Here is a 24,620-nt window from a genome sequence, read left to right as displayed (position 1 = left end):
TCTTGCCTGTGTCTCTCCGCATCTTACACGCTATTCCTCTTCCTCTTGTCCACCAAAAGCAGCCTTCTTGCCTCTTTTACGCTCGCAACTTACACTCGCGCCGGCCATCATCGCATCGCCCAGTCAGCCATTCCCGAATTCATCCCATCTCGCAACCGCCTACGATTTTCGTGCTTGTAGCCAAATGTCACACCGTAACGGAACGAGCGCCTTTCCCTGTCTCGCACCGCCCCTCGCAATGGCCGCGGGGTATCGCGCTATCGGCCGATTCGGCGCGTCGGCGGAGGTTTGAATCGGACCAACTTGGGCTTGGTTTCGGCAGCACCGCCTCGCTCCATACCGGCTACCGCTCACGTGAACAGCGCACGTCCGCTCGCGGAAGGGCAAGACGCGCCCACAGCGTCATACGGAGACTCTCGGAACGAGCTGAAATCGTGCGGCCTGGCACGTTCGTGGCGATAGCGTCAATGACGGTGACGATAGACGCCGTGTACGGGTCGTGTGCACCGGTCCCTGGGACGGGTCAGCCGCAGCGCGGTAAGCCGCTTCGCCTGCAGACATTGAAGGACAACGTGCCGGCGTGCCAATCTCGTCTTGATCTCGGCCGGCAGCGGTCTCGCACCGGCAGCTTGGCTTGGCCCAGAGCTACGGCATCGGAGACGGAGTTCGTCGGGTGCTGGCCTCATCGCTGTCATCGCTCCCGCGTCTCTTTGCTTCACATCCCTCGCTCGTTTCCCTTCTATGACTTGCTCCAATTTCCTCCACCACGACACCGGTGCGTGGTCATCTTGCAGACTCGACGGTTCCGCTCGCTGACCCCGGTTGCACGTGCAAAACGCTGCCTCGCGCACAGACTTCCTCTGCCGATTGCGCCAGTTCAACGAGGACAGCCAGCGCGTCGAAAGCCAGCGCAAGGCGCTCGCCGACGAACTCGCTGCAGGTGCGTGCAGCGCATGAATTGCTCCGAGCCCTTGTCCCGATACTGATTCGCTCGCTCGTCCTTGCAGCCACGCAGCACGACCCCGAGCTCGTGCAGCGCCTTCACGCACAGATTCTAGCCAGCCATGCCGTCGCAGCTGCACCGCCTCCTGCCCCAACGACGCTCGGCCCCGTCGACGACTTCCTACTCGGACCGCTCGACGAGGACCTCGCGATTAAGGCCCTACCGCAGGTCCCGCGCAGAGCCGACGAACTCAGTCCACTCTTTGGCGCAACTGCCGCAAGCCTCGCTGCGATGCCGTTCCTCGACCTCACATCGCTCGATGACATACCGGAGCTCACTTCGATGTCGGCCGCGGCGCTCCCCCTTCCGGCTGTTGTCGGAGACGCCTTCAGCTGGGCCGATTCGATGAGCGGCTTCGACGCTGCCATGGCTGCCGGTTCCGCCCCCTCGACCCAGTCCTCCTCGTCGCCGCTCTCTTGCTCGCCCTTCTTTTCTCCGCTCGATCTGGGTGCCCAGTCGGCCTGGACATCGCCTTCCTTCTCGCCGAGGTCGTTTTCGACCTTCCCTCAGGCCAAATACGATGGCGAATCGCTTGCGCTCATCCCGCCTGCGATTCCTGCTTCGGCGATCGACGAGCAGCTCTTCGCCAGTGCCGGTTCTGCCTCGTGGTCGTCAGCCTCTCTCGACATCGATGTGGTGCCACTCGCTCGCAAACTGTCGCAGGCCGGCAAGTCGCGCACACGCGGCGCCTCCGAAGCGCCCAGATTCGATCCGGTCGGCCGTGAACACAATCGGCAGGCTTCTACCGTGTCGACCGCGTCGTCCGACCTCCTCGTGCGTCCTGCAGTCTGCCTGCTGCAGGCCCGTGCGCTGATCCAGTTCGAGTCTCGCAGGTCTCGCCACAGCTCAAGCCTTTGACGAGGGCCAACAGTACGACTGTGCGCAAGCGCACTGCCCGCACGATCACCGAGGACCCGTCACTCGCGGCAGTCAAAAACAGCGAGCACGTGTTTGCGGTGCACACGCAGGTATGTCAGCGCGCTCCGCATCGCTTGCTCGAGCGATACTGATGTTCCGACGCCTCTGTAGGGTGGTCGCAAGTCGGACGAAGGTCCACTTACTCGCCTTTACATCGACGAGTCGTCACTCTCGCCTATGTCGCCAATTGGTCGCGCCGTCCTCGGTGACGAAGATTACACCCCCGCCCATCTCGCCGAGGATTGTACGCTCGGCAGCGTCTACTCGTTTTACACGCCGGCTCGCGTACCCTGGACTGTCGCTTTCACACTCACCGGCGCCGCCGCATTCCCCGCTGCGCCCGTGTCGTCTGAGGTGCACGAACCTCTCCATACCTTCTTCCACTTCCTCCCGGGCGACCTTGTCGTCTCGCCGTCGCACCCGCTCGGCTCGCGCGACTGGTGGCGCATGCAGGAGTGTCGCGCCGCGCACCCCGGCTACCCTGGCGACGGCCACTGGACTGCCCGCTTCGACGACGATGGCCAGGCCGAGAAGCGCCGACCGGCTCGCATCTTCAACCATTTCGCCAAGTGCTGGGCTGCCCAGGGGGCCTTTTCTGCTGAAGATGGCGGCGAGTGGTCTCTCATGAAACTCGCCAAGCTCACCAGGGCCGTCAAATAGGGGCCAGTCCCAACTTGTTCGACTCACGCCGTGGTTTTGCATGTTCCTCTTTCCCCCTTCGTGCAGACGTAGCATCCTATCACGTACATGTCTCCCCCTGTCTTGTGCATAGTGTCCATCCCGGCTCCTACCGTCCATAGGTATCTCATTCTTGCTGTGTCGTCCTTGTGCCGTCGACTGCGGTGCCATCCCTGTTGTTGTAACGAGCCTAAGTGTCTGTCTTGTCTCCTGAACCGCCCGCGAGTACAAGCGACCAAGGCGTTACAAACTGAGGTTGCGAGAGTCAGGCAAAAGGAGACGACAATGACGAAATGACGAGGAGAGGGTCTATCGACAAAGCAGATGCTCGACTGGAAAGCTACAGATTCTTCCATAGCGCTGCGGTGAGCCCAAGAGAGCCGACAAGCGACACGCCGGCCACGGCGCACCAGTTGGTCGTTGTCAGGTTCTTCTGCTCGACTCGCTCGAGACCACCACCTGTGTCGCGGCACATTTGGTCAGCGTGGGTGCCTCGGCATTGGGCCGCAAGTCAAACGCACGGTACCACTGCGCCATCCAGAGCGGGATAGCCCCGCCCGTGCGCTCCATCTCGAGCTTGACGACGACACTCCCGCTCGCCGGGCGCGGGTAGTACCACTTGAGCGTCTGCCCGCTGATCTCGTACCTTCCCGTCGAGACCTTGACCTTGACGGCGAGCTCACGCGCGTCCTCGCCGTCGTCTCCGTCGCTATCGTCCCCAGAGGAGAGCTTGTCATTGCCCGGCGCGAGCGAGACGTCGCCCGACGCGGGGTGCTTGACGACACCACCCGGGTGGTGCTGCTCTGCGGCCGAGCGGACGTGGCAGCTCATCTTCTGCGGGTGAGCTGCGAAGTGCGCAAGCGGGACGAAGATTTCGGTCGCGAGGTCCGGGTCGGAAACGTCGCCGGCTTCGACGCGAATCTCAAGCTTGAATTTGGACGAGCGGATGTCAAATTCGATCGAAGTAGGGGTGCCGACCGTCTTGGCGGGGTAGGGGCGGGCGAAGGCGGGTAGAGCGCGAGCGCCATCGTTCAGGTTGATCGGGTGCAGCGGATCGTCGAAGGGAGTGACGGTCCCGGAAGCGAGCTTAGTGGAGGACGATGCGGCCGACTTGTCGAGCGACGAGTGGGACGACGAGTGCTCGGCAATGGAGTGTTCGCCGCCTTCGGTCGGGTTGACGTTGCCGAGAGCGCGAGAGCGCCTCGCCGCGGGCGTCCGCGCGTCGAGCATGTTGACGGCGTCGTCCGGGCTCCACACGCTCAAGTCCTCACCGTTCCACTTGTCGCCCCACTCGTGCGAGTTATCGGGGCAGTAGCACCACGTCGTGTAGTTGAGGACGTTGGTCCCGTCGCACGCGTTGAGGCTGGCGTCGAGCGCGCGCGTCTGCTCCGAGTAGTTGCCGTCCTTGTACGACTTCTTCTTGTCGAGATCGTACGGAATGCCGATCTCGCCCATCATGGTCGGGAATTCGCCGAGCGCGTCGAAGCAGTCCTGCCGGATCACGCCAAGCTGGCTCCGCATGCAGCGCCGAATCGCCGCCTCGCCGACCTTGACGCCGAAGACCACCGACGGATACTTCCTATTGAGGTAAAGGAAGTGGAGATAATCCGTAAGGCGTCTGCACGAGAGGAAGCACAAGGAGTGGCACGCACCCGCGAAGGATGCCGAGGGCGTCGGCGTTGAACCAATTCTATGCGACGAGAGAGCGAGAGGGCATCAGACGCGAGCCAGGCTCTACAGAGCGTGCGGAGACTCACCCAATGCTTCGTCACGAGCGTGAGACCGTCGTAGAAGTGCGACGAGTGGCAAGCGCGGTTCTGTATCTCCGGCCCCGCAATCTTCGGCGGAATCTGGAAGACTGGGCTGTGGATGAAGTGGATCGCCTCGGGGTGCCAGCTGCGGACCTGCGGCGCCCACGCCTTCCAATGCAGCAGCCAGTAGTCGGCGCCAAAGTCGACCTCGCGCGCGCCGCTCCCCTCGCCCTGACCGCGGAACAGCTTGAAGTAGTCCGGACGGAGGAGCGTCCTGCTCTGAATGTCCCAAACGCCGTGCTGCGCCCAGATACACGTCCCGAGCTTCCAGCCCGGGTCGCGCGTCCACCCCCACGGCGACTTTCCATTCGGCTCGGCGCTCGCTGCGAGCCACGCGATGGTGCCCTGCGGGTCGACGACGACCGAGCCGTCGCGGGTCGGGCCGAGCGGGCCCGACTTCCAGTTCTCGACCTTGAGCGACTCGCCCATGCCCATGCGCATCGCTTCGAAGCCCGTCGGCATGGGCCCGACACGCAGCACGCTCTCCTTGCCGTGCTGCGCCAGGTCGGCCGTGCCGAGGAAGCCCGGGTTCGGCTCGTTCATCGAGTCCCACCCGAGAACTGTCTCGTCGAGAAGGTCGCCCGCATCGCGGATCGCCTCGCCGAGCTTGCGCATCGCGTTGAAGAAGTGCGTCTGCAGGTAGTCCTGGATGTTGACGCCGTCGATGACGCACTTGGGCGCATAGTCGCGCCCGGCGAAGAACATGGTGAAGACGGTCGCGCAGGCGAGACGCGAGTAGTTGGTGGCCCAGATCATCGGCGGGAACGCGGCCGGGTCGGGGTTGGCGGGGTCAGGCCACTCGCACTCGATGATGGCAGCACGCGTGCGAGTGAAGTTCTGCGGATCCAGCCCGCAGGCGAGCAGCGTCCAGTACGGCGCGCCCGAACCGCCCGAGAAACGAGACCACTGCGGCTCTGCAACGTCAGCGCAGGGTTTCTTCGCTGCGAGAGGACGAACAGAGAGCTCACGAGATCCTGGTGCGGGTCCATGTAGACGCGGAAGCCAAAGTCCTTGCACTTGCGCAAGAGCGCAACGACGTAATCGAGGTACTCTTGGTCGTACTTGCCGCTGTCTCGAGTTCCATGGTCAGCGAGCTGCCACGGACAAGCTTGACGAGTGTACGCACGGCCCAGCATGCTCGATGGCCTCCCAGGTCGTGACGATGCGCAAGCAGTTGAAGCCCCAGCTGTGGAGCCGCTCGAGGTGCTCGTCGGCCTCGTCGAGCTCGAGGATGCGCCCGGCAAAGCTCGGCGAGCGCTCCTCCCTGCCACCCTCCCAGAAGCCTGCGAGCTGCGCGCCTGGCTGGCCGCGGGGCGTCTTTGCCGACGAGCTGAGGTTGATACCCCGCAGGAGGATGGTGCGCCCGTCGGTCAGGCGGAAGTGGGCAGACGAAGCATGCACCCAGTTCGCAGGGACAGGCTTGCCCGTCACGGGCGAGCTCGTCGGCACAGGTCCCATCCCGTGCGCGTGGTGGAGAGCGGAGAGCGCGCAGTGACGATGAGCATGAGCGCCACATCGCGCAGCGTCGGCCCATTCCCCAGGTCGGCCTCGATCATGCGCAAGTCTCGGTTACGTTGCACATGCCTCTACATACGCAGTCTCATGAGTATCTACGTCCGCGCCCTCGCATCGAGCCGCACCACACTCGCCGCAAACTCGCTGCTCAGCCCGCTCAGGTCCGAGTCGGGCGGGCGGTCAAACTGCAGCACCGTGCCGTTGCGCGTCGCGAGCACAATGTAGTCCTGCAGGACGTGCAGGCCGTACAAGAGGTCGTTCGAGAGCGTCTTGACCATGATGGGCTGCAGGATCGAAACGTCGTCGCGCCGCGGTGCAGGGTGGAATGCCGGACCACTCGGTGGTCGGTCGTCGCCGTCGCCGAGCGGGAGGTACTGCCCCGACTCGCTGTGCGAGCGCCTGTGCAACGACGTTTGCGAAGAGGACGAGTGCCGGCGAATGTGCGGATGGGCCTGCGCGCGGCGTGCATCAGCTCTAGTGTCTGAAGGGCGGCGGGTCTTGCGCGACTAGCGAGGAAGGACTCACATGCGCTTTGGGTCGTGTGAGCGAGGCGCTCGACAAGTCCCACAGGATGAGCTTGCAGTCCTCGCCGACCGAAGCGAATCGCAGGGTTCGGTCTTCGGTCCGCCATGCGTCCCACGCGACGCCCGTGACCCAGGAGCAGTGCCCCTGGCAGTGCGCAACAATGTGCTGCTCGAGCGGCGCGTACACTGTGCAGAGGTCGTCTTGCCCGCCAGTCTGCGGAATTCGAGCAAGTCAGCCCCGCAACCGGCGTTCGACACGAGAGATTGGGCGCACCACCACAAATCGACCGTCAGGACTCCATGCAACGCTGTTAATCGCGCCAAAGTAGCTGGAAAAGACATCGAGCAACCTGCGAGAGTACGACTTTATCAGCAAGCCAGCTCAGCTCGACGAAAGGCGTCGCAGCGACGCACTGCTCCTCCAGCACGTCAATGATGCGCAGGCACCCGTCTTCGCCGACAGCGGCGCACAGCGTCAGATCGGGCGAGAAGGCGAAGGCTGCGCGGGCGAAGCGAGCGTCAGGTCTTGCTCTCGGGAAAGAAGCATGAAGCGAGCTGTACCAGTGATGGCTTTCCGGCTCAACCGCCAGTGTGCGACCGGGTTATTCTTCGTCGCCGTTTGCCCCTTGCGGTCCGTTGCGGGCGGCTTGCTGACGACCATGTCCTCCTGCCCCGCGGCGACCTTGAACGACCCCATGTTGGCCGCGCCCGCGCCGGCGAGTGGCCACTCGTTCTCCTTGCCAGGAGACGACGCCGAATCGAGGCCAGGCGTATAGGTGGACGCGACGGAGGGAAACGGCTGCGTTACGAAGCCGTTCCAGTCCTCCTTGTCCTTGTCCCACAAGACGATCGAGCCGTCGGCGTGAGAGGTGACAAAGAGGTTCGAGCGGTTGCCGGGAGGGCTGTAGTTCGGATCGGTCCCGGGAGATGAGGCCGAGGTCGGCGGAGCAGGCGGGAGCCAGAGAATCGATGTGATGGCAGACGAGGTGATGCAGCCCGACTTGTTGAAGCGCGAGTAACGAGCAGTGAGTGGGTCTGAGCGCGGGAGAAGTTCAGTCGGAGATGCCGAACGGACACTGGGCTTGCACGTACCCATCCAGATGATGTCGCCCGAATTGAAGCCGATCAGGACGTCAATCTGCGATCCTGATGCAGTGTGCTGGTTCGCGTCGATACAGGTTGGGAAGGTCGAGAAGATGACGCGAGCCAGCGCGTCCTGCGGGTGAGATGAACGTTAGCAAGGCCGTTGGGACGAGACAGCGCGGTAGGTGCTGGCGGCGCACCTTCTTCCCCTGCCCAATCTCGCTCCAAACAATGGCCTTTCCCAGTGTCTGAAATCCGAAGATGGTATCGCGGCCGGCGTTGCTCTCGGCAATCGCCTTGAGCTGCACCTGCGAGAGGGGCAGACCCTCCCAGCTGCGGATGAAGGACGAGCTCGACCCCTTGAATGCGCGCGCCGGGCGCGACGTGGCGACGGCACACCCTTCGCCACTTGCAAGCGAAAGTCCGCCGAGCATCGAGAACGAGCTGGTGAGCGGTTTGCGCTTCGGGACAGGGCTCGACGGCGCTTGGCCGCTCGTCGCCCCGGCCGCTCCGCCGTTACCAGACCCTGCGAGGCTGTCGAGCGGGTTGGCGGTATCCCCTGCGCTCAGTCCAGGCGTCGTGGGCCCGGCTTCGGCGTCCTTTCCCCTCCCCCGCCCGATCGACATGCCCAGTCCCGACAGCCCCGCGCCGGCTTTGGGCAGCTGGACGGCGACGACGGCCAAACGTGAAGGGTACGCGGGCGGGGCATTGGCCTGCTCGAGCGCGGCGACAACGTTCTGTCCGCCGGGAGCAGGGGTTGCCGCAGCGGCCGAAGGAGTGAAGTGGGCGGTCGACGACCCCTGCGTGCTCGACGCAGACGGGCTGAGCGTAGAAACGAGAGTGTAGACGCCTACAAGTGTATTACGGTCAGCCTGGCTCTGCGTCGCCGCGCTAGATACTGCCGAGAGCGAGCAAGCGAGACGGACCTTCGGGCGCGGCGAAGAACGACTGGGGCGGCAGGTTGAGGTCCGCCATTGTCGTGATAGCCCTTGAAAGCGGACGAGAGCCTCTTTAAGGTCAACGACGCCGGACAAAGCCGGAGCGAGTAGAGCGAAGTGGGGAGACCTCTCGGTGGAGCGGCGGAGGTGGTGTCGCGACATGCTGTCGCCTGGGAAGGACAGTGATCGTAGCATTGCACGTCTTCCATCTCGAGACGAACGAGCTTGACGTCTTTGCAGCTTGTAGGCAGCTGCCTCGGACCCGAGGAGCGACTCCTCGCTTGCGGACTCTCGCACAAGGTATCCAGGAAGGCTCCGAGCACGTAACCTGCTTTGCACAGCTTCTACAGCGTGAAGCAAGTCGGAAAATACGTTGGCAACAAGCCCTTAGCGGGTGAACCTGAGGGACGAGGAGGAGTCAAAAGTCAGCGACCCGTCGAGAGAGCAAGCACGTCCGAACAATCTGCTCCAACCTCGCGCCCTCAGATTCGCCTTTACTTCGCCACGTGCAACCCGCGTCGGCGCCGCAGCTGCCTCGCTCCGAGCGTCCGCCCCGCGAGGCAGACGCGCAAAGTGGAGGAACTGCGGCCTATCGCCGAGCCCAGCCCGTCGGGTGGGAAGCGCGCTCGAGAGCAGCACCCCGGTTGCCTAAGCTTACTGTATGTCTCGTCGCCGGGCGCGAAGAGGCGTGATGGGCGATGATGGGTAAGAGAGAAGGGAGGACGCACCAGGAGGACCGCGACATCATGTGACGCACCGCCGTTCGTCCGCGCACGTTGCTCGTGAGGTGTCCAGCAGATCAAGCCAGGCAAGCAAGCCGCACGTGAACGAGCCAGTCCCTCCGCCGGCCGCATTGCGTGCACCGAAACTTGGGACGGCCGCCGCCGAAGCCGCGCGCGAAGCGCCGCGCTGCTGCACGCACTTTGGACCATACAGCTCCACTCGTGCACGTGACCTTCGCACTCATGCTGGCTCTCGACGGGCCGAGTGAGGAGTAAAAGTTGCGTGTTGCATCGTCGCGGCAGTCGACGGCGAGCGAAGGCAGCAGCAAGCGAAGGAAGGGATGTGCCCCCTTCCAGGTGCTGCACCCGAGCACGTCAACCGGTTCAGGTCCTACCCCTAGCCGGGACTCGCTCGGGGCAGCGTTTTGAAGGGGGAGGTCGAGGCGCACCCAACGGTGGAGCACGCCCCGCTCGGTCTGGCAGCGTGTCTGGCCGCCCGTGCTTCGACTCGATACGCCCCCGAAGGAACGCAGAGCCCTGGGCACACGAAAGGAATTTATCGCCGCCGTGGTTGAAGGAGAAGAGGCGCGGGCGGAGCGCGCGCGAGGCAGCGCCGGGCGAAAATCCTCCCTATCCGGGCCAAGAGTGAAGCTCGCGGCTTGCGATATTCGCGCCCGACTACTCACTCAAAGACTACATGAGTATCAATCAGGCGTCAATCGAAGGCAAACCCGAGACTGACTTGCAGGGTAGAGAGGATGAGCCGAGTGACGAGACTCGGCAGAGATCGGAGTGGATGCGACGAACTGCAAGAGATTGTACAATCGACATGGCGATAGGGAAGAGAGAGTACGGAAGTGCAAAGTTTTGTCGAACAGAACCAGGCGAAGGACGAGGGCGAAGGGGAGGCGTCAAGCGCTAAGTGGCCGGTTCGGATTCCAGTCGAGCGGCTCGAAGACTCGGCTCTCTGCGACGTTGATGACCTCGAGGTCTCGTGCACCGGCACGCGCGTCGGTAAGGTGCCCCGCGCGGAGCAGGACACCGAAGTGATGGAACCAAGCGTGGACGTCTGAGCGCACGTCGGCGTTCTTCATCGTCATGGGCCAGACGACGAGCCGCTCGAGCGACTGGACCTGGCGAAGTGTCGCCAGCGTAAAAGGGTCAAAGGGCGGTCCGAATACCTGAGCCGGCACGGAGCGTTCTGTGTCGCAACCGGCCAGTGAAAGAGACCGCAAGTCCGCCGCGACATTTGAAATGATGGCGATGAGTTTGAAGAGCTTGATGCCGACGTGCAGGTGCTCCAGGATGGGGAGGGCAGCGACCAACTCGCCCATCCAAGCGTATGACTCGCCGTGCAAGGCGAGCGCCCGAATCTTCTGAGGCGGAGTTTCGCCGGTTTTCTCATACACTTCAACACGGTCGGACCATCGCGGTCTGCCGACGCTGAGGCTGACCGTCTCGAGCGAGGGGAAGTTGTCGTTCGTGAGCCAGGTCGGAAGGGACTCGGCAAAGCATTCCTTGAGCACGAGGCGAGTCAAAGCCGGATAGGCGCCTGAGATGGTGGGCGTCCGGACCTTGAACAGGCAGAGCTCGCGGAGAGCTGTGGCACAGAGCGCGGTCAGAAGGATTGAGAGCAGCGTGGAAGTGAAGCGCCGACGGACGTTTCGACCCAGTGAGCAGCTCTTTCGGCTCGAGCATCTTCGTGAGCATCATCTGCTCGAGGCTGTCGAACGTTGCGAGCAAGGACTTGGCGCTCTTCGCCGGGAGGTGCTTCTCGCCGAACATGTGCAGAACGCGGATCTTGCGGTTGAGGTCGAAGGAGCGCTTCTTGGCGGCTTCGATGCGCTGCGTCGCCGTCTCCTCGCTCTGCGACCAACCGTTGGCGTGAAGGTTGATCCAGACGTAGCTGACCGCGACGTCGAGCGCCGCGCCATACCACGCCTTGCGGACGAGGGCGAAGCGGCGCAGGGCGCGCCAGCGTCGGCGATTCTCGGTCTGCGTGGGACCCGGAGGCGGCACTGCCGACTCAATGATGCTGCAGAGGATCTCGTGCGGGAGCTCGGGCGCCATGTCGAGGACCGACGACGACGAGTGGGGCAGAAGCGAAGAGGCGATGCGTGCGAAATCGGCAGGGCGGCCTACTGCGGCCTGCTTACAGTTCTCCAAAGCTCCGAATTTGCCTCGCCCGGGCGCTCAGAAGCAGCGAGGGGGGAGGAGAGAGACGAAGAGGCTCGTTCGCTGATGAGAAGTTCTGGTCGCGCTGCTGCCTTCTCACCGCCTTCCTAAGGGCACATTCTTTTGCGTGTCAGCTGCTAGACGAAGTCTCTGCTCGCTCGGACGGCTCGCGCGACCTGGTCCCGCTCTCCTGAGCCGGACCGCTTGCTCGTCGCTTTCGCTCCAAAATCGCATCCACGCCTTCTCCGCACCGGCAGCTGTGAACATGACCGCTAGATGTTGTGCAACGCGGTGCTGCGCCGCGCGCTCGTCCTTGTCGCGAATTTGGACTCTTTCGTGGTCCGCCTCTCCTTTCGCTCCGCGGACGGTCCGCCGTCTGCTGCACTTGCGACAAGTACGCTGGAAATGTCTGCTTTTCACCTGCGCCCTTCGACTGTCCCCACGCTGGAACGCTGGCATGCGCGTCTACCTGCCGGGCCCTCGAGGAGGTGTCTTGATCGAGGACACAGGCTACTTCCTGGAAATCCTCCCGCACGTCAAGTTTGCGGGCGTGTTCGACGTCCACTCGTACCCGCCCGGCTCGTCAAACAAGCCTGACCTGGACTTGCGGATGATGCCAGTCGACATTGTCGGATGTTTGGGCGTCGTGCGAGTTCAGCGATGTTCATCTTGACCTGCGCCGCTGGTCACACAATCAGGCTGACTCGCCATCACACAGTGACCTACCTCATCGTCGCGACGCTCCCGGTCACGAGCATCGGCATGGAAGACGCCGACGTAGAGGTGGTCCGCGATTGCCTCTTCGTGTGCTTGGACGGGCCGCTGCAGCAACCAGACGTCCGCGATCGCGCACATCCTTGCTACCACCTCCACCAGATTCTCACCGACGGTTCCATCATGTACAGCAAGATGCAAGATCTCTCTTCCCACCTGCTCAGTCGTATCAGGGTACAGCGACAGCGCGATGCCGCCTGCTTTCCTACCCCTCGCACGGACAATGCGGGGGCCACCAAAGCCGCACATCGGCTGTCAGAAGGCACCTTCGAGTTCGTCTGGAACGACTACATCCTCGCTCCCCTTCTCCAGCTGCGCGACACGCTCGACGAGAAACACAAGGCCGAGTTTAACGCGCGATCGTTCATCCTGCGCGTTGTGCAAGGCTTTTTCGGCGCAGCCGAGGTTGAGCTTCCCAGTGGCAAGGTCATGCTCAGCGTGACCAGCCGTCGGGAGTGGGGGCGGGCAGGGACTCGTTTTGAGAAGCGAGGCATGGACAAATATGGCTACGTTGCCAATTTCGCCGAGGTGTGTACGGTTTCACTAGCAGTATTGCGCAACGGGCAATGCTGACCGCTTGTCACAGACCGAGACCATCCTCAAAACCGCAGACAAGATCGTCTCGTTCGTGCAAGTCCGCGGCAGCGTTCCGTGTGCGCACCATCTCGCCTTCAACCCGTGACACGACGCTTACTGACCGGACTGGCAGTGTTCTGGAGTGAGAAGGACCATTGGACTGGCCACCTCAAGCTCAGCATCGCCCAGCCGGTTCAGGTCGTCTCGCTCCGTCCCTTCATGCTGCATATGCACGATCTCGTCCGAATGTACTCAGCCGTCCACGCCTTCTCGCTCTTGTCAAACGCCAAAGACGCCTCGCTTGCCGCCGAAGGCGATTTGAACGACTGCTACGAGGCACTCTGCACGCTGGGCCAGCGGCAGGACGATATTTTGGCCAAGGCTCTCACGTTTGAGCGCTTCGACGTCTCAAAGCGGACTATGCTCTCGAGCGGCGTCGCCGGCATGCCCAAAGCGATCGGCAAGGACGTTGAGCCGGTGCTTGATCGGTTCAGTGCCACCGTCGCCGACATCGACTCGGCAACGGGCAAGTACGAACTGCAGAGTGAACAAAGGGGGGTCTTTCGCGTCAATTGCCGCGAGTGAGTCAGCAATTCACGCGGGACCAGGTCGCCGTTCTCGTTCTCGACATCGAATCTGCATGCTGATCACAACTCCAAGCTGCCTCGACCGCTCAAATCTCGGCGAGTACAGCATCTCGGCAGCAGCCCTGAACAAGGAGCTGTCTGCCCTGGGGCTGCCGACGCTCGACCAGAGCGACGAGCTGAACCGAGTGCACCGCAAGCTGTTCTCGGCGGTGCGTGTTTGGTCAATACTTTCCTTTGACTGTGGCACTGAGCGGAAGGAACACGACAGAATGGCGATGCCCTGGCGCAAATCTACGTCGGAAGCCGCTCCATGAACTCCTCCGTACGTAGCCTTCGACCTTCTCATCCGAGGTCCGGACTGAACCCCGACGCCCGACAGTTCATCCGCGACGGCGTAGTGACGCCGAATCAGACGATCGAGAACCTCGAGGCCGGACGGGAGCGGCACATGCAGGCGGCACTGCACGACCGACAAAAGAATCGTGCAACCGAAGTCCTAACGGTACGCTCAAAGCTTCCGGCTATGATCCACCATCTCAGCGTGCTCAACCCTTCAAGCTATTCCACAGGGTCAGTACGAGAATGAGGAGCCTACGCCAGTCTTCAACTGGGTCCGCCCGACGACTCTCACCCTCGACACGTTTTCTTCGTGGCTGCCGCAAGCACCAGCCGGCCTGCTCGGCGCTCTTCCTGTCGTGCATGCGGAAGCCCCAACAACGCCCGCGCTCACGCCCACCGATTCGGACAGTTTCTCCCTTCCTGCTCACTCACCGTAGCTCTCGCACTGGTGCCGGAGTCGGCTGGGTCGACAACAGGACATTGCACTCTTTCACTGTAATCACTGCCGTCCGAACAAAGGACTCGCGTCTCTGCCGCCGCATGCGAACTAATAACGAGAAGCAAACGTTCGACCGAAAGCGCCCAGAAGCGCTCTCAACCTGCCGCTGTTTGTGCAAGGAAGTCGCTGGTCGCGTATGAAAGGCTGCAGGGTACAGGCTTGTCAGCGTTGCGCACGAGGTAGAGAGACAGAACGAGCGAGACTTACACTCCATCGGCCATGTGGGCGTCCGCGAGCACGACGCGACTTGCGGTGCCGAACGTCGTGATGAGCAGGCCATGCTCGCGCGCCGACTGGATGAGGCTGGGTATTTGCACCTGAAAGGCAAACATCGTTAGCAAGTGAGTGGCGGCCTGACATGGCGAGGAAAGTAGTCGCACGAGCATCGTCGCGTCGAGCATGATACCGAGAAGGTTGTTGGCCTTGGCGAACTTGACCGCCTCGCGAATGCTAGTACACCGCCGGTCCTCCTCGATGCGGTTGGCGGGAACGAGCCTGCCGGGTTGCGGCGGTCCGTCGCCGACGAGCCCGCCACCGGCGTTGCCCGAGCGCGAGAGGCCGCAGTACGATGCGAAGAAGACCGAGAAGTTGGGCTGCTTCCAGTTGAGCGCGGTGCAGACCACCGGGTTGAAGGACGAGAGGACAATGCGACGGTGTGCGGGCGTCGATTCACCCGGCGAAGTAGGCGGGTCCGACGACGGCTGTATCGACTTGTAGACGGTGGTGAGAACGCAGTCGACGAACTCGTTGACCTCGAGCGTCTTGCCGAGTGCGAGTCGCCGCACGTCCGAACGGGTCGGGTACCGCAACTCGAGATTGACGCCGAGCGAGGCAGGGAGAATCTGCAGGCAGACGGATCAGCGTTGGCGCACAGTCTGAGGTGTGAGGATGAAGCTCACGGCGAGGAGGTCCTCGAGCGGAACGAGTGCGTCTGCGATGGCCTGGTACCACGCCGACGGGTCCTCGCGATTGCGCACTTGCGCCGGGTCGACCGACTTTCCGAGCCGTTTTGCAAGGGACCAGAACTGGTCGAGCGAGACGTCACCGACGCAGACGTCCAGACCGTCGATGGGGAGGCGCCACTGCGGGTAGGCAACCGGGTGGCCATCGCTCGTCACCTGCACGACGATGCGGACGTGCTCGCCCGAGAGAGATGAGGCTGTGACGACCGACGATGTGGCCGGGTTCGAGTCGCCCGCCGACGGGTTCGTCTGCAGCGTGGCGGTGCTCTTCCAGTAGGTCTCGAACTGGCCACCGATCTGGAGCTGCGCGCGCCCGAAAGGCTTGACGACGTTGATCTCGAAGGGGATGTCGCCGATGACCTTGAGGTGCGGGTCGATGATCGGAACGGTGTAGGCGCCCTGGCTCTTCAGGTCGGCGAAAGTGGACGCGACCGCGACGGCCTTGCCGATCATCTTTGACCCGAACGTCGGGAAAAGGTCAAACTCGAGCGAGAAGTCGGCGAGGGTGTCGACCTGGAACGAGAAGACCTCGCGCTCGTCGGCGAGCGGGAGGATGACCGAGTGCGGGATCGACGACCCGGACGAGTCTGGCTTGGGCGTTATGACGAGTTTGAGCGAGCCGGGCCCGTGCGTCGGCTGGTCGTACAGGCGCACGGGAGGCGGGAAGGGCGCGCGCGACGTGTTCGGGTGCCCGAGCGTGATGTGCACGAGGCACTTCGTGTCGACGTACGAGTGGCCGTAGATGCGGAAGGGGATGATGGGCGGCGGCAGCGAGAGCGACGGGATCAGATCGGCGTCAAGCTCTGCTTCGAGCGGGTCCATGTCCATCGTCGAGACGGACGCTGTCGCCTGCGCCGCCTCGGTTGCCTCCTGCTCCGTCTGACTCATCGGCGGCGGCACCGTCGCGCCAGCGTCGATGAGGAGATTGACGCAGTCGACGTGCCCCTGCCATGCCGCATAGTGAATCGGCGTGCGCTTGAACTCATCGACAGCATGAACGTCGGCGCCGGCCGCAAGGAGGACCTTGACCGACTCGGTGTGGCCCTCGCTCGCGGCGTGGCAGAGCGGCGTCGCCTGCGAGTACTTGTCCTGCACGTCGATGAGCGTCGCCGCCTCCTTCTCCTGCTGGAGCCCCTCGACGAGGAGCTCGAGCACGCCCGCGTGGCCCTCGCGCGCCGCAAGGTGCAAAGGCCAGTAGCCTGCCGGGTTGGGCAGGATCTGCGCGCCGCGCTCGAGGAGCAGCCGCGCGATCGCCTCGTGGCCGTACTGGCACGCAAGCGAGAGGGCATTGAGCTGGTCGCCGCCCGCCGTGGCGGTCGTTTCGAACGAGACGCCCGCGGCGAGGAACGTCTCGACGACGCTAGTCCAGCCGTGCGTGATCGAGTAGATGATGGGCGAGTAGCCGTCGAGGTCGGGCGTCGAAGGAGATGCGCCGGCGTCAAGGAGCGTGCGGCAGACCTCGGCGTGCCCGTTCATCGCAGCGTAGTGCAGAGGCTGACGACCGTAGACGTCCGCCTGCGCGACAGACAGGCCCTTCTGCAGGCACGCCGAGACGAGCGGCAAGCGGCCAGTGCTTGCGGCCTCGTGCAGCGGCGTGCGCCCGTTGATGTCGTCGACCCACGCGAAGTCGAGCAGGTCCTGCGGGATCCGCACACCCGCTTCGACGGGCTGCGCCCCGTCGGCCGTCACCGTCCCGGAAGCCTGCGTCGCGGAGGACTCTTCTAGAGCCGCCCGCCAAAGTATCCGTGCGACAGGGCTGCCCGGTTCGGCAGGCGCACCAGTGCCAGGGAGGAGAAGCGCGAGGACCTCGTCGACGATGGCCTTGTCACCAGCCTTGACGGCCGAGATGAGGGCGGTCTCGAGGTCTTCCAGCGCCTCGGCACGGTCCGCGCGGTCGAACAGGGTGGGAAGATGAGGCGCCGAGCGGGTCGTGCCGTCGATGCTCGAGCCGTCGGCGAGCGCGGCGGCAGAGCCAGTGCGCTGATTCTCGCCGCCGACAAGGTTTTCGAGCGAGAGGAGGTTGGCGGACGCAACTGTGCGGACCGTGGTCAGACAGAGCTCATACAAGACAAAAGAGGAAACGAGCCGCACCATCCGAAAGCTGAGCGATGAAGTCGCGGTTGAAGACGGGCTGGACCTCGACCTGGCGAGCGAGGTACAGCTGACCATCGGGCTGACCTTGTTGTGCTGCGGGAATTGCATGAAGTCAGCTCTGGACCGCGAGAAAGGTTGAAAGGCATGCGCACGCTTCGTGTCGCCGAAGCGATCTGCCTGTCGCCTGCACGCCTTGTCCCACTTCTTGCAGATTTTGCGGAACGCTGTCGCATTGAGCTCGATGTAGGTCTGTTGGGGGACGGGAAGGTGAGTCTCGGAGAACCAGAGCGGAAGGTTGTCGAGTTCTGCGCACCTGTAGCCGCCCAAGATCCCGCTCAAAGTTCCTGAAGCCCTCGTACAGCGCGCCAAAGCTGCTGCTATCCCGACTCAGTGCCTTGACCTTGCCGTTGGGCTCGGACAGGGTTGCGGTGAGGAGCTTGCGCTTGTCGATGAGGGTCCGCAGGCGGACCTTGAGCGCCGATTCGCGCTGGTAGTAGAAGTCGTTGATCTGCAGGACGAGAGTGATCAATCGAGGTCGCGAAGTGCAATGACACTGGGCCTGCACACCTTTTCGAGCTCGCGTTCCAGCTTGAAGAAGAAGGCGGCCTTATGCGCCTGCAGCAGGTTCGTTGCCCCTTCGCCGACGATGCCTCCGTTCGCCGTCGACGCGTGTGCGAAGAGCTGCGCCTCGGTGGTCGTGGCCTCGACAGGGAGCTGCTCTTCCGAGCCTGGTCGGGGAGGGCGGACACCGGCGGCGAGGAGAGCGGCATCGGCAGGGCGACCCTTGGCGAGCGAGTTGATGATCTGTCGGGGTAGCGTGAGCAGAGTGATCGGCGACCAGGGTCTCGCAGAGCTGCACGGACCTTTTTGAGGCCCTTGTAGTCGCAGAAGAAGGCCGCCCAGCCCGGAAAGCCGTTCTGGGCGAAGATCTGCTGCTGCAGCGTCTTGCCGAATTTCATGCCGGGGATCCGCTAGCAGTGTAGGCGAAAGTGCGAGCGAGGTCGGCGTTCCCGATGCAAGAATGCAGGCGAGAGCAGGGGAGCTCTGCGAGGAGGAGGGCGAGGGGATGTGGAGTGGGCGAGAGCTGCGGGTGGTATCGGGCGGTCAGTCCGGCGTCCGTGTGAGCATTCTCGAGCGCCTCGAGACGACTGCACGCACTCGGGGGATGCGGGTCGACGTCGCGGGGCTGCAGCGTACGGAGTGGGGAGGGAGCCGCGGTGACCGGGAGCGAACCGGGCGAAGCGGAGGGGTGCACCTAGCCCGTCAGACTGAGTCTGCTTCGGCGGGCGTGCTCGAGTCTGGCCCAGCGGAAGCAGGAGGACGGCGGAGAGGGATCCACACGTGCGACTCCGGCGAGCAATTTCACGATCACCCAAAGTGTCTCGCAGCCTCGAAAGCATTCTGTGCAGGAGACAGCCTCTCTGAGAACCTACTTGCAGTGTCGTACAGGGTCAGAACATCCCAGCAGCGCAACTCGGCAGATGCAGATCGCTCCGCCGAGTCGGAGCGCTCTCGGTTCCCGTCCTCATTCGTCCTCGCCGCGATGAGTTCTCCAAACGAGGCTGACAAAGTGGACAAGCCCACTGAAGCTCCTGCTGTCGAACAACCCACAGAGGTGGAGGACGATGCTTCGCCTCCCTCTCCTCCCAAGCCGGATGACGACGAGCAACCGACAGCAACGCTCGTCGTCGCGCCAGATCCTGCCGGAGAGGACGCCCCGCCAGCTCAGGAGCAGGTGCGCGACCCCAAGGTCGCCCAGCTCAAGGCGCTCTTCCCGGGCACCGAGGATGCCATCGTCGAAGCCGTTCTCGACGCCGTCGGCGGCTCGCTCGACGAGGCCACGGAGCAGCTCCTCGTCATGAACGACCCGACCTTTAAGCCAGACGCGGCAGAGGTGCGATCCTACCTCACCCGTGACCGGCACCACATCGGACCCGCTCGCTCACGCGCATCCTTCCGTCTGCAGCTCTCGCAGCTCGAAGCCGACGAAGAGCTCGCCCGTCAGCTCGCGCGCGAAGACGAAGTCGCGCAGGCGCAGCAGCGAGTCAACGCGCCGCGGCGCAGCACGTCGCTGCCGCAGGCACAACCGCAGGAACCGCGCCCGCTCGCGTACCAGCCCTACGTGCCCAAGTCGCGCCGCACGGCCGGGGCCGGTGGGCCGGCGTCCCCCAGTCTGTCGAGCTGGCAGCCACCTGCGCAGCAACAGCCTCAGCAGCAGAGGTCGCAGGAGGGCCAGCCCGCGAGGGAACGCGACGAGCTGGACCAGCTCACCGAGCAGTTGTGCGTTATTCTCTCGCCCCAGGCTACGCAACAGTTCTCACGCGCCGTTTTGCTCAGCTCGAGGTTTGCGGATCAGGGCAAGAAGACGCTCGGCGGGTTCTTCAGCCGCGTGAAGGAACAGGTTGCGAGGGTGGACGAGGCAATCATTCGTTCCGCGTGCGTCCTGCTTTCTCGCATGCGATCAGTCTTCGCTCTGTAGAGCTTAGCGGTACTGACCTGTCGTCGTCACAGCTCTCCTCCACACCGCGACGCTGCGGTTCCCCCTCCTCCACCCAAGCCCGCCGCTCCGGCTCCGGACCCTTCCTCCCCTTCAACTTGGACGACTCCCTCTGCGCTCCCGCGCCCTGCCGACGCTCCGCCCCGCTCCTCCTCCCCGATGAACACCGCGCGCCCTTCGTCCCCCTTCCACCCCTCGGACGTCCTCATCCGCTCCGAATCGCACACCTCGGCCCACTCGGGCTCGTCCAAGGACGCCGCCACCGCCGAGAAGGCCCCAGCTCCCTCTTCTGCCGGCGCCGCCGAGTCGCCCAAGAAGGACCTGGCGGGAAGGATCCCCGGCTTGCTCCCGCGCCAGTCCTTCTCGCTCCTCGACGCCAACGGCAAGCCCGCGTCCGCCGGGCTCAAGTCGCCCGGCGAATCCCCGGCGGCCGGTGCGGGCGCTGCAGGTGCGAGCGGCGTCGTGAAGAGCCCGCTGAGCGCGCCGCACCATGCGCTCGGAGACGACGACAGCGATTCCGACCTCGAGTATACCAAGTCGCCGTTTGACGAGGACTGAGTGGGCGTCCTCGCGCTGCCGGGCTCTTGTGATACCCCCTTTCAAGCGACGACGTCTGTCCCTCCGTTTCTTCTTTGTCTGTTTGTAGGAACCTTCGCCTCGTTGTCCTCCTCGCACCGCCTTGCAATCTCTCGCCTCTTTCCAATATCACGCGCTATGAGTGCGATGCGAAAAGAGAATACAAACAACAGTGTCGGGAGAACCCGTCTAGACCTCCGTCTCGTCCTTTCGCCGCCCCGTCGGGTCCCCAATCCCCCTTGCCCAGCGCGCTCACCCCGCCCCTCCCGCTCAAGCCCTCGTACCACCCCTCGTCCAGCCCCGCCTTCTCGCGATCAGCGCCATTGAACGGCCCGCGGAGCGCGCCGAAAAAGTGCCGCGACACCTCGAGGCGGAACTGCGCGACGGGGTCGAGCGGCGGCGAGAGCGCGGCGCACAGGGCTGTGAAGTGGCGGTGGCCTGTGCATTCCATTCCATGCGCGAGTCAGCTCGGGTACTCGGAAGGAGAAGGACAAGGGAACGCACCCGCCGCGACGTGCGTGATCTCGTCGAGATGCACCGTCTCGAGCACCCGCGCCGTCTCCTCGTCGCCCGCGGCGCGGCACCGCCGGATCTGGACGGGATTGGTGTCGAGCCCGCGCGCCTCGTGGACGAGCGCGACGATGGCGAGGCGCGAGAGGAGCGAGTGCTGCGTCTGCAGGGCCGATTCCCAGAGACCTGGTGGTGGGGAGCGATTGGACGGTTAGCGCTGAGCCTTGAGAGAGAGGGGGACTGAAGCGATCGTGGGACGCACCGTTGTGCACCGAGAGCGAGCCGTACGAGCACCCGAGCTGCTCGAGTCGCTCGTTGAGGATCGTGAAGTGTCTGCAAGCGGCATAATCAGACCCGGCGCTCCGCGTCCTGACCAGAGTAGGGGCACACGCACTTGGCTTCGTCCTCTGCGACCTTGAGAAAGTCGCTGACGAACCCCCACCCGATCCGCCTGCCCTCCTGACCACCGAGGCTCCCCGTCCTCCAGTCCCAGAACCGCGCCACATGGTCCACGGCCAGGTCGATCGCCCACAGCTCGATGTTGGCGAGCGCATGGAGCAGCCTGATCCGGCTCTGGACGTTCCCGCCCTTGCCGAGCCGCCCCGTCTGCGTCGACGCGACCGTCTTGGTCGCCGGCGCGCGGTACGGCTCGCGCGGGTGCGGCGGGTCCAAGGCCGGGTCTGACAGGCGCGTGAGGTCGCCGCTGCGGAAGCGCGAGACGAGCTGCCGCACGAGGGCGACTTTCGAGGCCGGGTCGGGCGCGAGGAGGATCGTGCGGCAGAAGGCGACGATCGTGGTTGGCTCAGCGGCGGGAGCGGAGGTAAGGGAGAGCGAGGCGAGTGGTGAAGAGACCGGGTCGGGAGCGGGAAGGTCGGCAAAGCCTGCGAGAGGAGAGCATCGTGAGGTTGAGAAGGTTGGGATGAACTGAGCGAGGACGCACGTTCCGAGACTGGGCGAATTCCGATCACACGGTAGTCGTCGCCGGCCGAACCTGGAGGCTCGAGGTGCAGCACGCCGTCGCGGACCTCCAGGCGGAAGGTACAGGCTTGGAGGCCGCTCGACGAAGACGCGCCGGACGAGAGGTCAAAGTCGAGGGCGTGGAAAGGGCAAATGATGACGGGCTGTGTCCGCGGGTCTGGCTCCCTTCCGTCGTCTTCGTCGTTCTGAGCAGAGCACAAGTCCTCTATGTCGCCGCCTGGTCGTGCACAAGATCAGCTTCGTTGAGACGCGTGCCGTGCAGCGGCCTGACAGACCTTCCAAGGGTAGCCCGAGGTGCGGACATTCGTTTGCGATGCTGTACCACTCCTGTTGCACTGTGTCGCCCGCAGAGGAGTCGCCTGGTCGCCCGTCGCGGCGGTAGATGAGGATCGAGTCGTGCGACGAGGGGGTGCGCCAGCTTCGGAGGGCGACGACATGGCGATGCGACGCGCTGAGGTCGTCGACGTGTGCGAGCGGGATCATCACAGGCGGTGCATTGATCATGGCCACTCGTGCGCTGGCTCTGGCTGGGCCCGCCGTGCCACGCAGGAGCAGATCCGAGGCGACGAGAAAGGCGGCAGGAGAAAGTTGCGTCTCGACAGGGCGCGGTCGTCGTTGACGTCGAGGTGCTTGTCCAAGTCTGCAGCACCCTTTCCTAGCCCTAGCAAGTACGCAAGAAGGCGAGGGCGGGATGGCGAGTTGCGCACTTTGTGATCGTCTCTGCGCGGTGCACCGCCCCCGCCATCTCGCGCGTCCTCCCTCTCGCTCCTCTCGCGTCACAGCAGAGGCCAGGCAGGGCTCAGAATAAGCTCAGCACGCTCGCACCATGGCCTACCGCGGGCATCAGAAGCAGCAGGACTCGTTCGGCGGGTCCGGGTGGGGCAACCAGCACGCCCCGCCCCTCACCCTCACAAACACGCTCGTCCTCCATGCAGGGTTCGTCGTGCAGGGCGCTACAGACGCAATGAAGCTCAAGGTCGCCGGAGAAAAGATCTCGATGGACAAGGTGCGCATCGCTCGTGCCGCCGTGACCCCCTCGCTCCACGACACCGACACACGCCGTGATGACGCCCCGAGACTGACGCCGTGCACGCCCTGCAGCTCGTGCAGGCGAATGTACTCAAGTCGAGCGTCATCCAGGGCATCGTCCTCGTCTCGGCCCTCGTCGTAAAGCCCATCCTCCGCCGCCTAGTGGGGCTGCGCCCTCATGAGCCCGTCACCGCCTCGGTCGTCTTCTTCGGCTTCCACGTGCGCTTTCCTCGGCCTCGGCCTTTATTCATGCATGCTGACGAGCGAGTCGACCTGCAGCTCTTCTGGCTGTGGCCGCTCGCAGCCGCCGCGACCTACTACTCGGGTCTCCTCCGTCCAGCGTCCGAGACGGACAAGCGCCGCAGCGCTGGAGGCGACCCGAACCGAGGAATGGTGGTCAAGGTTGTGTCCGAGGTGCGCCGCCAGCTTGAGCACGTTTCGAGACACCTCTCTAACCCGCCTCGTACCTTCCGCAGAGCTACCGCACCCTCGTTACGCTCAACTACTTCCTCTTCTTCTACGCCCTCCGCCTCATCCCCTTCCTGGGCGTACCGCTCGGCTTCCTGTATGCGTCGGTTGTCGACGCCTACTACTGCTTCGAGTGCGTCTTCCTCCTCTGTCTCCTCTTCCCCTGATGAGCTGAACACGCATTCTCGCAGGGCACACTGGGTCAAGAACGGCTGGTCCTTCGGTGACCGTGTGCGGCAGATTGAACAGCGCTGGGCATACGCGTTCGGCTACGGCCTTCCCATCACCCTCCTTTCGTCGTGGTCGTGGGTCTCTTTTCGCGCCGCTCGCCATTCTCTGCGGTATGCTGACCTCGTCCTCTCGCAGCTCGGACCCCATCGTCAATCTCGCCGTCTTTGCGCTCCTCTTCCCGCTCTTCTCCCTCACGAGCAGTGTCGCGATCCCGCAGCCGCTCGACCCGGCTCTCCCTGGCTCGTCCTCGTCGGCGACGCCCGCCTTCATGCACGGCGCGTCGGGCCTCGGTCACGGTTCCTTCTCGATCGCCGCCGCCGAGGGCGGCGCTGAAGACCGCGGCCGCAAGGGCAGCGCGCTCGTCCCGATCCGCATCCGCGTCCTTGTCGTCGCCGAGCTCGTCTACGCCGCGCTCGCCGCCGCGTTCGGGCTGAGCAGCGGCGGCGCGGGGGGCAGCGCGGGGCGGAAGAAGGACGCTGGGATGGGGCACGGGCACGGCGCGAGCCCCGCTCGCATGGCCATGGCCCAGCGCGTCAACGCCTTCGACCCCAACTACGGCGCGACGCCCCCGCAGGACGTCTTTGGCGCCGGCGCAGGAGGCGGAGGCAGCGCGTACGGCGGGAGCGCGTATGGCGGCTCGCCCGTCCGCGGCGGCGGCGGAGCGGGACCGGCGCCGCAGCGCTACTCGATGGAGAGCGACCCGTACGGCACGTCCGTCGGCGCAGGCGGTGTCTCGTACGCTGGTGCCGGCCAGGCGGCAGCGACGCCCCCGCGACGCGGGTACGCCGCGCCCGATGGCGGGCTCGACTCGTCTGTGTACTCGAGCCCGACGCGCGCGAGCCCGTATGGCGGCGCATACGCTCCGCCGCCCCAGCAGCAGCAGCAGCAGGCGGCCCAGTCGCCGGCTGGGTATGGAGGGGACCGCACGCTCGACCAGTACATCCGGCAAGCCGGCTTGCGCGGCAAGAACAAGGGCGACTGAGTCTGCACGCATCGCTCCCCTCCAACCTCTCTCGTAGACGCCCGAACCAGTCCTCCTCGCAACTATCCCCCCTCCTTTCTCGCTCATATCCCGTCGCAGCATTCTCTCCACGTCTCACTCATGCAGTACGAACTTCTCTCTCTCTAGTGCG

The 24,620-nt window shown here is 64.3% G+C and overlaps 9 protein-coding genes across 9 annotated transcripts; 4 read left to right on the top strand and 5 right to left on the bottom strand.

The window, feature by feature from the left end:
* Positions 1 to 741: 741 nt before the first annotated feature.
* Positions 742 to 2,581, top strand: JCM10292_007464 (uncharacterized protein; the record flags this gene model as incomplete). The annotated part of the gene is made up of 5 exons (XM_076646553.1): positions 742 to 775; positions 854 to 940; positions 1,008 to 1,777; positions 1,837 to 1,971; positions 2,033 to 2,581. 5 exons carry the CDS (start codon positions 742 to 744, stop codon positions 2,579 to 2,581), a joined length of 1,575 nt encoding a protein of 524 aa, XP_076507795.1.
* Positions 2,582 to 2,939: 358 nt separating this feature from the next.
* Positions 2,940 to 5,868, bottom strand: JCM10292_007463 (uncharacterized protein; the record flags this gene model as incomplete). Its single annotated transcript, XM_076646552.1, has 6 exons — positions 2,940 to 3,058; positions 3,121 to 4,178; positions 4,252 to 4,289; positions 4,357 to 5,316; positions 5,379 to 5,478; positions 5,537 to 5,868. The coding sequence occupies 6 exons, from the start codon at positions 5,866 to 5,868 to the stop codon at positions 2,940 to 2,942; spliced, it is 2,607 nt and encodes an 868-aa protein (XP_076507794.1).
* Positions 5,869 to 6,020: 152 nt separating this feature from the next.
* Positions 6,021 to 8,507, bottom strand: JCM10292_007462 (uncharacterized protein; the record flags this gene model as incomplete). The annotated part of the gene is made up of 8 exons (XM_076646551.1): positions 6,021 to 6,377; positions 6,451 to 6,663; positions 6,724 to 6,799; positions 6,864 to 6,948; positions 7,011 to 7,484; positions 7,542 to 7,665; positions 7,733 to 8,382; positions 8,432 to 8,507. The coding sequence occupies 8 exons, from the start codon at positions 8,505 to 8,507 to the stop codon at positions 6,021 to 6,023; spliced, it is 2,055 nt and encodes a 684-aa protein (XP_076507793.1).
* A 1,596-nt stretch (positions 8,508 to 10,103) lies between these two features.
* Positions 10,104 to 11,262, bottom strand: JCM10292_007461 (uncharacterized protein; the record flags this gene model as incomplete). The annotated part of the gene is made up of 2 exons (XM_076646550.1): positions 10,104 to 10,792; positions 10,854 to 11,262. 2 exons carry the CDS (start codon positions 11,260 to 11,262, stop codon positions 10,104 to 10,106), a joined length of 1,098 nt encoding a protein of 365 aa, XP_076507792.1.
* Positions 11,263 to 11,824: 562 nt separating this feature from the next.
* JCM10292_007460 (uncharacterized protein) lies at positions 11,825 to 14,080 on the top strand (the record flags this gene model as incomplete). Its single annotated transcript, XM_076646549.1, has 8 exons — positions 11,825 to 12,029; positions 12,086 to 12,669; positions 12,728 to 12,794; positions 12,851 to 13,298; positions 13,378 to 13,513; positions 13,573 to 13,626; positions 13,684 to 13,806; positions 13,874 to 14,080. 8 exons carry the CDS (start codon positions 11,825 to 11,827, stop codon positions 14,078 to 14,080), a joined length of 1,824 nt encoding a protein of 607 aa, XP_076507791.1.
* Positions 14,081 to 14,237: 157 nt separating this feature from the next.
* Positions 14,238 to 18,157, bottom strand: JCM10292_007459 (uncharacterized protein; the record flags this gene model as incomplete). The annotated part of the gene is made up of 9 exons (XM_076646548.1): positions 14,238 to 14,286; positions 14,350 to 14,459; positions 14,523 to 14,984; positions 15,042 to 17,137; positions 17,196 to 17,291; positions 17,351 to 17,447; positions 17,512 to 17,706; positions 17,766 to 18,002; positions 18,062 to 18,157. The coding sequence occupies 9 exons, from the start codon at positions 18,155 to 18,157 to the stop codon at positions 14,238 to 14,240; spliced, it is 3,438 nt and encodes a 1,145-aa protein (XP_076507790.1).
* Positions 18,158 to 18,741: 584 nt separating this feature from the next.
* Positions 18,742 to 20,253, top strand: JCM10292_007458 (CUE domain-containing protein; the record flags this gene model as incomplete). The annotated part of the gene is made up of 4 exons (XM_076646547.1): positions 18,742 to 19,092; positions 19,165 to 19,478; positions 19,536 to 19,634; positions 19,710 to 20,253. 4 exons carry the CDS (start codon positions 18,742 to 18,744, stop codon positions 20,251 to 20,253), a joined length of 1,308 nt encoding a protein of 435 aa, XP_076507789.1.
* Positions 20,254 to 20,460: 207 nt separating this feature from the next.
* On the bottom strand, positions 20,461 to 22,263 carry JCM10292_007457 (uncharacterized protein; the record flags this gene model as incomplete). Its single annotated transcript, XM_076646546.1, has 7 exons — positions 20,461 to 20,478; positions 20,528 to 20,709; positions 20,776 to 20,967; positions 21,044 to 21,114; positions 21,176 to 21,662; positions 21,722 to 21,976; positions 22,035 to 22,263. 7 exons carry the CDS (start codon positions 22,261 to 22,263, stop codon positions 20,461 to 20,463), a joined length of 1,434 nt encoding a protein of 477 aa, XP_076507788.1.
* Positions 22,264 to 22,585: 322 nt separating this feature from the next.
* JCM10292_007456 (EI24 domain-containing protein) lies at positions 22,586 to 24,469 on the top strand (the record flags this gene model as incomplete). Its single annotated transcript, XM_076646545.1, has 6 exons — positions 22,586 to 22,765; positions 22,861 to 23,007; positions 23,068 to 23,202; positions 23,265 to 23,389; positions 23,448 to 23,561; positions 23,623 to 24,469. The coding sequence occupies 6 exons, from the start codon at positions 22,586 to 22,588 to the stop codon at positions 24,467 to 24,469; spliced, it is 1,548 nt and encodes a 515-aa protein (XP_076507787.1).
* Positions 24,470 to 24,620: the final 151 nt, after the last annotated feature.

The sequence above is a fragment of the Rhodotorula paludigena genome (genome assembly GCF_050403205.1).
Source record: "Rhodotorula paludigena JCM10292 DNA, Rt_paludigena_JCM10292v1_ctg5, whole genome shotgun sequence".
In the NCBI taxonomy this organism is placed as follows: Eukaryota; Fungi; Basidiomycota; class Microbotryomycetes; order Sporidiobolales; family Sporidiobolaceae; genus Rhodotorula; species Rhodotorula paludigena.
Note: the sequence above shows the minus strand (reverse complement) of the source record. Positions and strands in the feature narration are given on the sequence as shown.